General features: G+C 48.7%; 1 protein-coding gene across 1 annotated transcript; it reads left to right on the top strand.

The window, feature by feature from the left end:
• Positions 1-2,073: 2,073 nt before the first annotated feature.
• On the top strand, positions 2,074-14,432 carry LOC308462639 (SH2 domain-containing adapter protein F-like). Its single transcript, XM_080980478.1, has 7 exons — positions 2,074-2,378; positions 4,894-5,023; positions 8,000-8,224; positions 9,055-9,261; positions 10,496-10,619; positions 11,651-11,770; positions 13,000-14,432. Exons 1-7 carry the CDS (start codon positions 2,079-2,081, stop codon positions 13,205-13,207), a joined length of 1,314 nt encoding a protein of 437 aa, XP_080836604.1. The 5' UTR covers positions 2,074-2,078; the 3' UTR covers positions 13,208-14,432.
• Positions 14,433-14,631: the final 199 nt, after the last annotated feature.

Below are 14,631 nucleotides of genomic sequence, written 5' to 3'. Positions count from 1 at the left end.
AACTCTGCCTGTTCAGCTTTGTGCATGTGCACAGAAGTTGCACATGTGTGATCCGAAACTCTCTGGTGATGTATCAAGAATCTCAGGAAGCCTGTTTTTCCAGTGTTCCTGGTCATGTGCCCAGAATCTAAGGGCAGGTTTAGCTGAACAATACATGGCAGGCAAGAGTGAAAATGGTGTGCGTTATGCTTCTCTCTTTCCCGCCCCCGCCCCCATCTTTCCATGTGTTCAATATAAAAGGGGTATATTCGATGCATGTGCATTAACAGCAAGATCCACACCTGTTGGGACTGTAAATACCATACATTGAAAGTACCTCCCCCCCAAAGGATTCTGGATACTGTGATTTATGCCTCGCAGCACCTTTAACAAACTATGGTTCCCAGGATTCTTCAGAGGGGATGCAATGTGCTTTCAGTGCATGGCATGTGCATGCAGCCAAGCCCCACAGAACTCAATGTGCATCAAGGTACACACAACTGCAATCTGGTATGTCCTTACTAGAGAACAACTCTCCTCTGATCGCAACTCATCTAGGGTTGTGATGCCATACTCCAATCCCACATATTTACCTTGGCAGTGAATGGGGTTTTCTTCTGAGTAGTTCCGCATGGGATCCAATTGCATGTGCGCTAGATTTCACTGTATATAAGGGAGACCTTGGAGCAACCCCACAATTGTCTAACCTTGGCTCCCATAGAATTTGGATTTGATATCCTGCTTTATCACTACCCTAAGGAGTCTCAAAGCGGCTAACAATCTCCTTTCCCTTCCTCCGCCACAACAAACAGTCTGTGAGGTGAGTGGGGCTGAGAGACTTCAGAGAAGTGTGACTAGCCCAAGGTCACCCAGCAGCTGCATGTGGAGGAGTGGAGACGTGAATCCAGTTCCCCAGATTACGAGTCTACCGCTCTTAACCACTACACCACATTGGCTCTCACCAGTTCAGGTTGGGGGTCACAACCAAAAGACTTCAGCCAGGAGATAGAAGCAAAACAGCAGCCAGTGGGCCTGATCTTTATTGTTGCAACAAGACTTCAAACTACCCCACAGAAGAAGCAGAGAGAAGCCCCAAACAATGGTTACATCCGTATTTTAAAGTTTCCTGAAGTTTCCCATAATACATTTCTGGAAGCATCATCAAGACATCACAGATATGTCAGAGAAAAAGTTGTGTTCTCAGGTAGAACCTGAGATCCAGGCACAGCCCTGTCACTCAAATATACTCCATCAGAGTACAAAGGAAAGCATTTATAGTTCCCTGGTCCCTGAGTCAAGTCAAATACCCCACTTTGTCTTCATCCCACTATGGGGTGGGTAGGCATTGTGATTGAGATGGTTATCTGCCTGACACTCTTGGAGCAGGATATCACCCCTGGACTTGACTACATCTCAGAGATTATGGTGGCCTCACTCACCCCTCCCCTTGCACCTCACTTCCCTGGGTCCTAAATGCCATTGGAACATTGACAACACGATGCGTTTTCTTATGATTTCCTAAAGTTTCCCCATTGAGCCAGTGCATAGTTTATCAATGAATATTTGGTAATGTGCAGCTGAGGCTTTGTCTTTGCCTCCTAGTGCGGAGAGGCAAGGCTGGGGGGAGGGGTGCCTCTCACCCCTTTTCCAATTTCCCGGTATCAACTGTCAGAGACCCGAGCAAAACAGGGACCATATTTTTTAAAGGGGGGAATCCGGGGCTATGCTTGGAAACGGGGCGCGTCGATGGGGAGGGGGGGTCGTGGAAGGCACGCGAAAAGGAACCCCCGCCCCCCAAGGCCCTGTTAAAGCTGTGGGGTCACTGGGAGGCGAAGGCTCCGCACCGGAGCGATCGGGATCGGGGGCGCTCCGTGGCGATCGCCGCCCCGTCGCCGAGCTTGCGCCCCAAAGGCCCGATGCGTCTCGGGGAGCAGCGCGCCGGGAAAGGAGGGGGAGATCGGGGGCGATGGGCGGGCACAGCGCTTCCGCACCGGCCGGCTAGGCGAGCAGGAGCTCCGACCGGCCCTTCCGCGGGCCCGGGACCGCCGCCGCTGCTCCGCGTGCGCCCCGCCGCCGCCGCCGCCGCCCCGGGGCGCACCATGGCGCGCTGGCTCCGCGAGCGCCTGCTTTTCCGCAGCGCCAAGCCGGCGCCGCCGCAGCCGGATTACGCGGCGGGCCCCGAGCAGCCCGACCTGCTCGCTGCCTACCGGCTGCAGCGGGAGCGGGACTTCGAAGACCCCTACGCGGGCGGCGCCGCCGCCTCCTCCGAGCCCGCCGCCGACCCCGACGGCCGCCGCTGCCGATCGCCCCGGAGGCGCCTCATCCGGGTGGAAGCGGCACAGGCGGCCGAAACAGCCGCGGCCTCCGGGACCGGCGATGCCCAGGGCCAGCGAGAAAAGGTGGGGCCGCCCTCTCCGTCGGGGGGCTGCCGGGGCGGGAGCCGGAGCCGGAGGTGCCCGTGTTTACACGACGCAATTTCTCCGGAGGGTGGGGTGGGGAGGCTTTCGTTTCAGCCTCCAGCCTGTTTACTCGGAAGTAAGCCCCCATTGTTCTCCTTGTCCCAGCAAAACGCAAAAAGGAGCCTGGGGACGGGCGGGGCAAGACTTCTCGGCTTCGATCCCAGACACGTTTCCCCGGAGGTAAGCAGCCGGGAGCCCACTGGGGCCGACCTCCGAGTTCACGTGTATAGGACCGTGCCCTCGCCCTGCATGGACCGGAGGCCACCTTGCCAGCAGTTTTGAAACGGGTCTGTCTCCCAGTTGTTACAATCGCAGAATTCCAGAGTTGGAAAGGGGTCCCAGGGTCATTTAGTCCAACCCCTGCAAGGCAGGAATTAAAGTGGTCGTGTTGGGTTTTACATAGACACGTCCTTGGCTGCTCTTTTTGACTCATGGCCCTTTGGGCACCACAGGTTACCAGGATTTGCTTATCCCCTCCCCCCCCGCCCCCTAGATCACCTGTAGCCCATGCAATGCCCTCCAGATGTTGCTGGACTCCAACTCCCATCAGTCCCAGCCAGCATGGCCAATGGTCAGGGAGGATGGGAGTTGGAGTCCAGCAAGACCTGGAGGCCACAGGCTCCTGCCTTACCCCTGCATTAGAAAGTTACTTCTTGTGTGGCTCCTTTTTGGGGTGTGTGTGTTATTGAGTTGTTCTTTATTTTGATTATACAGTCATACCTCGGGTTATAGACGCTTCGGGTTGTGTGATTTCGGATTGTGCACCGCGCCGAACCCGGAAGTACCAGAATGGTTACTTCCAGGTTTTGGCGCTTGTGCATGTGCAGAAACACTAAATCGCGCTTTGCGCATGCACAGAAGCGCCGAATTGCGACCCACGCGTGCGCAGACGTGCGGGTTGCAGGTTGCAAACACTGCGGATTGCAAACGTACCTCTCGCACGGATCGTGTTCGCAACCTGAGCGTCCACTGTATACCGGTATATTGTGGTTTTTATGTTGATCTTTTCTGTGAACCGCCCTGAGACCTCGGGATATAGGGCGGTATATAAATTCAATAAAGAATAAGAACTCAGAAGAGCCAAGCTGAATCAGGCCAGTGGCCCAATCTAGTCCACCATCCTGATCTTCAGTGGCCAACCAGATGCCTCTGGGAAATCGACAAGTGGATTCTGAGTGCTGTGCAACAGCGCTCTCCTGTGCGGAACCAAACTGCGAAAATGTTCTGGGAGGCCTGTAGACGCCACCTTGGTAGCCAAGATCGCACTGGGACTAATTGTTAGTTGCTGCATGAATGAGTTCACATATGTTTAAGCCTTTGCTTTTGCGATGTGCTCTTTGGCTTGCTTTGGTGCACTGCTGATCGGTGGGCTTGGGATGGTTAGCTAGTTGGTAGAGGGGAGGCTTCTCACACTGCCCGCCCGTCAGCTTCTCCCTTATCGGGGAGATGGGTGAGAGTCGGGGTGCCAACTTTAATAAAATATTGGGGGTAGGGGCGGTAAGTCTCTACCCACATAACTGATCACAAGACATGGCGCATGCACGTCATTTGAATGGCAATGCCCACAAACTTTTTGGGGGTAGGTGGCCCCCTCAGAAATTTATTGGGCGGAGGGGGTTGAAGGTACCTTGGCCCCTAGGAGTTGGCTCCTACAGTGAGAGTTGGGAAGGGGCCTGCAAGCCAAGGGTGAGTTAACTGGGCTGTAGAGGCCGGCTTACATAGCTTGGTTTTGTATAAATGCTTTCCCAGGTATGGACAAGTCATGTCGACTGCTTGCTGTTTTGGTCTCTCTCTCTCTCTCTCTCTAAAACAGTTTCTGTTTTACAGTTTAAAATAAACATTTGACATCCTTAAGATATCAATGACTTCCCTTCTTCTCTTTCCATGGTTTATTTTGCATATTATAAATCCCTGCATATTTTACAAAAACTATGCCGATCGGTTTTCCATCATTGGATCCGTCAAAACTTATTTACGCTGTTGAATTTATCTTAATGCTGCCAGCGTTTTCAGCTGTACACACTTATTTCCCATATATTCAGTAGATGTTTTCCAATCTTCTTTAAACATATGTTCTTCTTGTTCTCTTATATGTTAAGTCTGCAAGTTGTGCATATTCTGTCAACTTAAGTTGCCATTCTTCTTTGGTTGGGACCTTGCTCGTTTTCCATTTTGGGGCTAACAAAACACGGGCCGCAGTTGGTGCACACATAAATAACTTTTTCTGAACATTGCCATCACGACTATCCTCTAGGAGGTGAAGGAAACTAGCTGCCTTGGCTTTCAGGTTCCACAAAATTATGGATTTAAAGCACAAAGTGAAAGAGCAAACATGTTACAAACAATAGGTAAAATACAATGAAACCCAGTACCAAAGTAGATGGAGCCATGGCCTGACTCTGTATAAAACAGCACCGTATTTTTCTAACTAATTGGGTCGTCTTCTCCCTTTCAGATGATGATAGTGGAGGACTACGCAGATCCATTTGATACTAGACAAGAAACTAGTTGTCAAACCGGGGAGCAGGAAAGGGTGAAAAGCGAAGGCTATATGGAACCGTATGAAGCTCAGAAGTTGCTGGCGGGTAAAGTACCGTTTTGATGCTAAGTCTTCTGTGTTTCTTGACCTCCCAGATCTGGAGTGAGACTAACCTTGCAGTGTTGGATGGAAAACTTTGAAATAGGGAACATAATGATGCTCTCTGATGCAGCTTTCTCTAATCTGGGTATTTTGAACTCCGGTTCCCATCAGTCCCAGCCAGTATGGTCTGAGACTATGGGAGCTTTTGTCCAACACATCTGGAGAGAACTGGGTTGGGGAAGGCTGAGCTAGTGCAAAGACGTCTATTGAGTGTCATATATGATCTTTATTTCATTATCTTCTATTTTCCTACACTCAGTACTTGTTTGTTTCAACCTCATCCTTCAGTTTATTGTGTTTCCAGGTTGGCTTCTATATGTTCACGGAGCTAGTAGAAAGTATTTAACAGAAAAAATCGCAGTAGTGGCATGCTCATTGTTCTAGCTGTGAGTTCACAATTTTGTGATATTTTTTGTTTTTTGGGATTCGAACCACCGAGCTTCCGATCGGCAAGCCCAAGGCTCAGTGGCTTACACCACAGTGCCACCCGTGTCCCTTATTTACTACATTTAAATTTCATCTTTCTTCCAGTGAACTGGAGGCAGAATAGACGGTTCCTCCCTCGCCTTTTATCCTCACAGCAACCCTGTGAGGAAGGTTAGGCTGAGATTTTGATTGATTTGGTTCAATTTGTTGTATTTTTATGCCGCTTTTCATTCAAATGAATCCCAAAGCGGCTTACAAAAAATATGGGGGTGGGATGAGATGATCCTAAGGGTCCCTTCCAACTTAATGAAAGGATGAAGACATAATAAAACATAATAAAAGGTAAAGGGTAAAGGGACCCCTGACTATTAGGTCCAGTCGTGACCGACTCTGGGGTTGCGGCGCTCATCTCGCTTTATTGGCCGAGGGAGCCGGCGTACAGCTTCCGGGTCATGTGGCCAGCATGACTAAGTCACTTCTGGCGAACCAGAGCAGTGCATGGAAACGCTGTTTACCTTCCCACTGGAGCGGTACCTATTTATCTATTTGCACTTTAACGTGGTTTCAAACTGCTAGGTTGGCAGGAGCAGGGACTGAGCAACAGGAGCTCACCCCGTCGCAGGGATTCGAACCACCGACCTTCTGATCGGCAAGTCCTAGGCTCTGTGATTTAACCCACAGTGCCACCCGTGTCCCAATAAAACATAATGGAACATCACAAATACAGTGATATAAAATAAGTAACAAATCATCAAGAAAACAATTACAATCTATAAAACGCTATTAACAAAGCAGCTACTAAAAATAAGCTAAATATCGCAGTTACAACAAAACTCATGTGATTAACAAATCAATATGGCATTTATAATCTATAAAACCATATTATCAACAGTAACAAAACAGCAACTTAAAAAAAAATAAAAAGCTGAGCGCTGTTAAATTCATACGCACACTCTCCATGCCCCCATGACTGATAATCTTTCACTCCAGTGAAAGATTGGGTGGCTGCCAAAAGTTGCCACAGGGAGCTTCATGGCTGAGTGAATGTGGACTCCTCAAGTCCTGTTCTGATGCAACACCAGAAATGTGGCATTGCATTAAAAATAAAAACAAACACGGAAGGAGGCAGTCCTGTTCTGGAAGAAATTCTCTTCCTTCTCTTCCTCCTCCTAACCATGTCACTTAACAGTTGCCCCAAATATGAAAGTTAAATTATGGTCACTGCTGTCTCTGCCTGTCACTGCATACGAAAAGCAACCTGCAGCAGTCCAGACTGCCAGTATTTTGCAGGAGGGGCTCAAATGCATACTTGATCTGCAGGTTTGGGAAATTCAAGTGGATTGAAGTGCTCTGTAACCTTAGTGGAACAAATCCACTTTTAAAAAAAGCAGCAACTTTGGCTGGTCTCCTTAAAAAAGCTCAAAAACTTTGGGCAATCTCCTAATAAAAGTTCCGCCCCAGATGCCGGCCAGGGTTGCTACGAATTGTCAGTAGGAAGGTGTGCAAACAGTGCAAATAAATCAGGATGGATACAGGCGGAATTCCAGTTGTGGTATAACTGCCCCGTAAACAAATCAGAAGGAAGGCTCAATAAAGACTTGAATGGCCTCCAAACACCACGTATGCTTTGTGCAGTCAATGAATATTCAGTATTCAACAGGTCACTGGAGGAGCCGTTAATTCAAGTGTGCTATAAGGAACTGGGTAGTTTCTAACTGGACATGTGAAATCCCAGAGGTGCAAATCTGGAATCCAGGGAGGGGTAATAAGAATAAGAATAAGAATAAGAATAACAACAACAACAATAACAATAATTTATTCTTTATACCCCGCCCATCTACCTGGGTTTCCCCAGCCACTGTGGGCGGCTTCCAACAAAGTATTAAAGTACAGTGGTCTGTTAAACATTAAAAGCTTACCTAAACAGGGCTGCCTTCAGATGTCTTCTAAAAGTCTGGTAGTTGTTGTTCTCTTTGACATCTGGGGGGGAGGGTGTTCCACAGGGCGGGCTCCACTACCAAGAAGGCCCTCTGCCTGGTTTCCTGTAGTTTTGCTTCTCACAGTGAGGGAACCACCAGAAGGCCCTTGGTGCTGGACCTCAGTGTCCGGGCAGAACGATGGGGGTGGAGATGCTCCATCAGGTATACTGGACCAAGGCCGTTTAGGGCTTTAAAGGTCAGCACCAACACTTTGAATTGTGCTTGGAATTGTGCTTGGATATTAAAATGGCCTTGCATTTTAAGCAGTAGCGATAAGAAGTGAAAAAGAATGGCATGCAAACAAGTGCGTGGAAACCCATGCAGACACAGGAGTGGGCTGGGGCACTCTATGCCTTCTCTGTGCCCTGCAAAAAGATACCGCAAACTGCTGCAGGAGGGAGCGAGCTCTCTGTCCCTCTTCTGCCAGCTCCCAGCAGGCAGGTAAAATTCTTTTGCAGGCTAGTAACTATTTGCAAGCCTGCTTTAAAGTGAAATCTTTCCTTCTTTGCTACCAGAGATCCAGAAAACCGGCTCCAACGATGCCCTAGCTGCTCAAAAACCTCTGCACTTATATGACATTCCCTATGAAGCACCTGAGAACTGCATGGACCCTGACCTGCAGCAACCACCTGGCGTGCAGTGCCGATACTCGTGGCTGCCAGAAGACGATGAGCGGCCACCGGAGGAATATGATCAGCCCTGGGAGTGGAAAAAGGAGCGTATCTCCAGGGTATTTGCAGGCAAGTAGCCAAAGGGGGCATTAGCAAAGGGACTTTTTTTGGTTTGGGGGTTAGGTGGGATTAGGCAGGCATAAGACAAAAGACAGGGAGCCAGGATGGAATTTCAATTCAGCTCTCATTTAAAGGTGAACCTACCAAATTTACACTTCTGAAACAATAGGCAAACTGAGACATAGCTGTTTTTCAAACTTATTCGAGGTTGTAATGTGGTTCTGCAGCCACGTAACATGTACAAAAATGCAGAAAGCAGGGCAAAGCAGACATATGAATGCACATATTACTGAAAATGACATACCAAATGCATTATATTAGGGAATCTTGCTGTGGGGAAATGCGTATATTAGGCAAAATTGCATACAAAAGTATGTGTATTAGGAGAAATCCACAATAAAATTCTGATGAATTTTTACAAGGACTTTTCAAAAGATCACAATTTTATATGGAAATGTAGCAAACTGAACGTAAGATTGGAAACCTGACAAACCTTGAGAAACTGAATATGACAGATTTGCCCGTCCCTAACAGAATCCGCTTTATTTATGTTTTTGTGGTGGGATGGAGAGCCAAGCTAAAAGTTAAACCAGCCTTCCGCAGTTTGGTGCGCATCAGATGCTTTGAACTGCAGCTTCTATTATCCCTGATGGTTGGCCATTCCATCACTTTGGCTGGGCGTCTGGATGTCCTAATGTCTTTTTTATGTTGCTGTGGGGACTGACAGGTTGATCTGAGCACCTCTTTGGGAGGGGGCTTTAAGCCCTTTCTGCTCCCTGGGAATATCTAGTCAGCCTCCCTCCAGAATTCTTTGTTTTCTCTCCTAATGATCCGTCCAGTTGAAATCGAAGGAATTCAGGAGCTGCCATGGCCCCCGCCTGTTGGCCAGCTAGACAGCTCTGCGAACCACATGGATGCTGAGGGACCACCCACTCTTCAGAGCATCAGCGCCAGATGCCTGCCGGCTGATGCTCCGCCAAGCCTCCAGGATACCAGCGCCAGCCTCCAGGACCCTGAAGCTCTGGCCAGACCCCTGGATGTCAGTAGTGGGTATCCACAAACCACACAAGCTTTGGGATGGGAATATGGATGCTCCAGCCATTGAGATAATATAGGCAGAGGGTCTGGGCATTTGTGTGGCAGCAATTTCTCCACAGACATGCAAGACAACACAGGGTCCCACAAATCTCTTCTTTTTATCTTGTATTTAAAGATAAAGTTCCTAGACCTCATGATGAATCTGAAAAATGGGCAGCTCCTACTTCAAAGGCTAAGGGCTACACAGCACAGTTATGTGACTGACACTTTTTACTGGACTCTGTTTTATGCTTTTAAGGGAAGTAGCCACAGGGGGCATTGGTTTGCAGGGAGGAATGCAAGGGGCCATTGAACCCTTTTCTGGCCAGCAATTTGTCCACTCAGAATTGCCTCCTCCTGAGTTGGTCGACTCACTCCAAGGTAGAAAGCATATGTGGTCCCCACATCCTTTCCCTGTTGAGAAGCAAAGCTGCTGGAGAGATATGTGGTTTTAGAGTGGCTGGCAGTGAAAGATTTAAAGAGCCCTCGTCTCCCTAACCCTCTAGCTCCCTGAAGTTGCTTTTTCATTTTTTAAAACACACCAAACCCGGGGGGAGGGTGGAATCATGGAAGTAGACAAAACATGTTTTGGCCCTGAGATACTAAAAAAGGTGAGGATGGGGCCTCCAGTGATCAGGGGGTAGATTTCCTGCTTGCAGTGAATCTCTCAGACTACATAACAGGCCTTGTGGTGCAACCCTGTGCACGCTTACTCAGAAGCAAGCCCCATAGTGTTCAGTGGGCTTTTGTTGTTGTTGTTTAGTCGTTTAGTCATGTCCGACTCTTCGTGACCCCATGGACCAGGGAATGCCAGGCACTCCTGTCTACCACTGCCTCCCGCAGTTTGGTCAAACTCATGTTAGTAGCTTCTAGAACACCGTCCAACCATCTCGTCCTCTGTCATCCCCTTCTACTTGTGCCCTCAACCTTTCCCAACATCAGAACAACATTTTATTAGCTCAGTTCCTTTGCATGTTTACCGGATAGCCCTGCCGTGTGATCTCCTGTCACTTTTTTTCCACCTCCACCATCTTCCTTTTTTGTCTCACGCCCTGATGTTGCACTATAAATTCAGGGCTCCCAAGTTTCTTGCGCTCTTCCCCAATCTGTTATCCTGCTTTCTGAGTCACTCTTGTTCTGCACCTTGGGACCTGCCACCGCATGTTCCTTGTTTCATGCACACTCGTGTGTTTCTGCCCCAAGGTAAGGGAGCTGTGAAGAACCAACCTTGCACAGAGAAGAGGAGTAGCGCATGCTGGCTGAGCATGGAGCACGGGTTAGCTTTCGGTGAACGCGTCAATCCCACTTTGCCGCTGGAGAGCCAAGCGTAAGTAGCTTGAGCAAAGGAGAGGAGGCTGGGACAGGGGCACTGGCTATCTTCATTGCATGTCTAATCACACACCAGGGCACCGACAACACCACATACTTGGCCCCATCCACCTTCCTCTGCTGAGTCTTGCGTGGTAGGAATACAACACTTTCAGCAAAACCCTGCTCTGGCCATTTCTGTTGACAGAGACACCAAGCCGATGTCCCGCCCCAGAACTCATTCTGGGCCTCTTAGCCAATGAGCAGGGACTGATGATCACAATCTGGACAAGAATGGCAGTAGTGAAACGAGCTCAAAAAAAGAGATCCGTGGCTCTTTGAAGGTTCATCATGGCATTCATTTTTGTGTGGATAAAACCCATTTCATCAAATGCTGTGGGGCAGATAAGACCGGGGCCCCAAATAACAGTTGTGAGTGTAAAGTGAGCTCCTGGGTGTTCCTGTGCTGTGCTTTGAAGTCTCGACACCGGAGCTTCAAAGTGCAGCATCGCTTGACATCATAGTGACATCAGGGGATTGGCAAGTGGACAGGGGGCCTCCCACCTCTCACATTTGGCTCAGCATGGGTGGAGAGATAAGGCCAGTAAAGGTTCTCCCCACCCATACAATAGAAGAACAATAGCCATACACAACAGCAACAACGGGTGATTTGCACACCCGTCTTAGCTTTGCTGTGCTATTTTAACATCTACAGCTGGGGGAGAGAACCTTTGTTCCAACTGAGTCCTAAGCCCACTCCATCAATTTTAGTTGTGCATCGTAGATCATGAGTTTCATTCTGGAGCCTCCCTTTGAATCTTTCTGAAGTGACAAAGGTGGTACCTAATCCAGGCTGAAAAACTTCAGGTGTCTTCTATTTATATGGCTCCTTGTGGAGAAATTCATGCCTTGGTATGTAGGTGCGTGTGGACCACAAACTATTATTATTTAGTTTATTTTAAAATTAGGTTAGTATCTCACGTCTCCAGCCGAAGGTTCCTGAAGGACCTCTCTATAGGGGTATGAGTGGATGACTTCCTTTCTCCACAGGTGGTATCATGGGACCTTGAGCCGAGTGGGTGCCGAGGGGCTACTGCGACTTTGCAGAGAGGCCAGTTACCTGGTGCGGAACAGCGAGAGCAGCCATGATGCCTTTTCCCTCTCCCTGAAGTGAGTGAGCGAGCATTGAGGATTCTGTATGCATTGTACTGTTCTGAGCTGACTAAAGTAGTTCACGGAGTTTCGCTGGGAAAGCCTGGCAGGGGCTCAGGGAGCATTAGGATGAAGTAAATGGGGCCGTGCAACAAAAAGGTTGCAATCTGGAACTTGCTAAAGCTAAGCAGGTCTCGGTCTGGTTGGTAGGTGGATGGGAGACCATCCGGAAATAATAGTAAGTGGAAGGGGAGTGTAATTTGAGTGGTTAATATGCATTAGAACTTCACCAGACCTCATGGAGAATCTGCACATAAACCATCCATGAAGAGGGGAATGTGCACATTTTTCGGTCAATATACATACTCTCAAACTGGCATGGGTAAACGCATGGGCAGGCAAACTAAGGCCCAGGACTGGATCTGGCCCAATTGCCTTCTAAATCTGGCCCATGGATGGTCCGGGAATCAGCGTGTTTTTACATGAGTAGAAAGTGCCCTTTTATTTAAAATGCATCTCTGGGTTATTTGTGGGGCCTGCCTGGTGTTTTTACATGAGTAGAATGTGTGCTTTTATTTAAAATGCATCTCTGGGTTATTTGTGGGGCATAGGAATTTGTTCATTTTTTTCCTTCAAAATATAGTCCAGCCCCCCACAAGGTCTGAGGGACAGTGGACCATCCCCCTGCTGAAAAAGTTTGCTGACCCCTGGGTAAACGTACATATTGTGGATGAATTTTGTACGTTCTTTGGGTATGCATAATCTCCAACAAGCCTTGGGGAATGTGCATATATATCAACTGTCTTTTGTACATTTTCTAGGCAATATGCACATTTTCTGGTCAGGATGCATAGTCTCTAAGAAACTTGCCTCCTTTACAGAAGTATGCAATCTGCACCTCTGGTCTGCTTCCTTCCCACTGCTTACTATTTCAGGGCCCACGTTATACTCTCCCACTGAGCAGCAGGAAGAAGGGATGGAGCTCCAGATAAAGATCCAATCCCCTTTTCCCCACCAAGCTACACAAGAGGATTTTGATGGAAATTCCCTATCCCATGCTGCTTTTAAGCTTAGGAGAAAGCTCAATACATGGGGGTCAATCAGCACTGGAATTTCAGGGAGAGGGGAGGATTTAACCAGCTGAGAGAGGGCTACCCAGGAGGGAAAATAGGGCTGAAAGAGAAAGAGGCCCAGGACCTCTGATCCAACCCACTGCTGACCCACCCACCTACCATTCCTTCCCCTAGGAGCAGCCAAGGCTTCCTTCACATGAAGCTCTTGCAGACTGAAGACCACAAGTTTGTCCTGGGCCAGCACAGCCCTCCGTTTGACAACGTACCTGAGATCATCCACCACTACGCCAGCCACAAGCTGCCCATCCAGGGAGCAGAGCACATGTCCCTGCTCTATCCCGTCACCACGCAACCCTCCAGTTGCCTTGCAGCTGAGCAGTGACTTCTTGCGGAGGACGGGTGAGCGTTGGACAAGAGCAGAACATTTTTGGATTGCAGTTGCTTGCATGGATTGGAAGAGGAGGTGTCCAAGCTGAGGCTGGAAGGCACAGGCCACCCAAATGGACCTCGGAAGTGTTCCTTCCTCAGCTCTGCATCTGCAGGAGAAACCAGGCTTGTTGGGACTCCAGGCCCTCCTCGTTGGGTGCCAGTTAACTGTCTTGACATCTTCAGGGCAGGCCCCCCCAAAGTAGGAGAAAACCAGTTCTCAGGGAGGAGGACTTGGAATTACAAAGCTGGGTGGCACCTCGAGTGTGAAGGAGTCTAACCACCTACACCATTATTGCCATCTGACTCCTTTGGGGCCACTTCCAGCAGGCCTATTTGCCACATGTTGCCTGCACATCGCAGATCAAGCATTCATATCATTCAACATGAAGCATGGTACTGTTCTATGGAGATAGCTTTCCTGTTTTGACTGAGAGTTGTAAAGGGATGAGAAATCAAGAGAGGGAGTGTGCAAATGGGCCAACCAGCCACCAACTTCCTCTTGGTTTCACAACTTGCTGACTCCCCTCTCTCTATTTTGACCTCTATCTGCGACAGCTTCAAAGCTGGTAGTTTCCTGCAAGCAGACGAAACTATCCATGGGATTTCTGACTGGTTGCTGTTCAATAGGATCTGCCTTTCCCCCGAATGGAGTTGTCTCTCCTGATGTTACTTCATCGGTCAAATCCAGGTCTCTGTCCTCAGTCATGTGAGCAGCCTGCCTTCAGCCAGCTCTCCTGATGACTGGACCTCATCATCTTCCAAAAGGCCCCATCAGCCAGCCTCCAGGCAGAGATTCACTGAACTAAGAAGACAAAAAGAATGGATGACAAGAAAGATAGAGGAACTAGAGCTCGGTGCAAAGGCATGCCGAAGGTCCCAGGCTGAATTTTGGGCATCTCCAACTGAAATGATCAGATGGGGCAAGGGACAGGAAAGTCCTGTGTTTCAGATCCTGGAGAACCACTACCACTTGTGGTAGACAGTGGTGTGGACCAAAAGGAATGGGTAGTCTGACCTGGTACAAGGCAGCTTCTTATGTCCCTATGGTGGGAGGATTTGCATGTGTCAGGATCCCTTGTGTAATGAGTTTACCCAGGATGCATTGTGAAACCCTCATTTGGTACTAGTCAGATGGTCTTTTGTTTCTAGCTCCTTCAAATAAAAAACAATTGACATGGCATGCCTTGATTGCTGCTGTCCTCTGCACCGTCAACAGTAAACAGGGGCACTCAGAGCTTATCTTTGCGCTCTCCCCTTGCCCCAGACTCCTCTAATTTTTTGTGCTTAATTTGCTAGCCGTTGAGAATGCCTGAATGATCTCTCTCATGCTTACAGTTGTACCATCTAGTTCTTATTGCTGAAAGCGTAGGGTTTATT

The sequence above is a fragment of the Podarcis pityusensis genome (assembly GCF_964106645.2).
Source record: "Podarcis pityusensis genome assembly, chromosome: 14".
In the NCBI taxonomy this organism is placed as follows: Eukaryota; Metazoa; Chordata; class Lepidosauria; order Squamata; family Lacertidae; genus Podarcis; species Podarcis pityusensis.
Note: the sequence above shows the minus strand (reverse complement) of the source record. Positions and strands in the feature narration are given on the sequence as shown.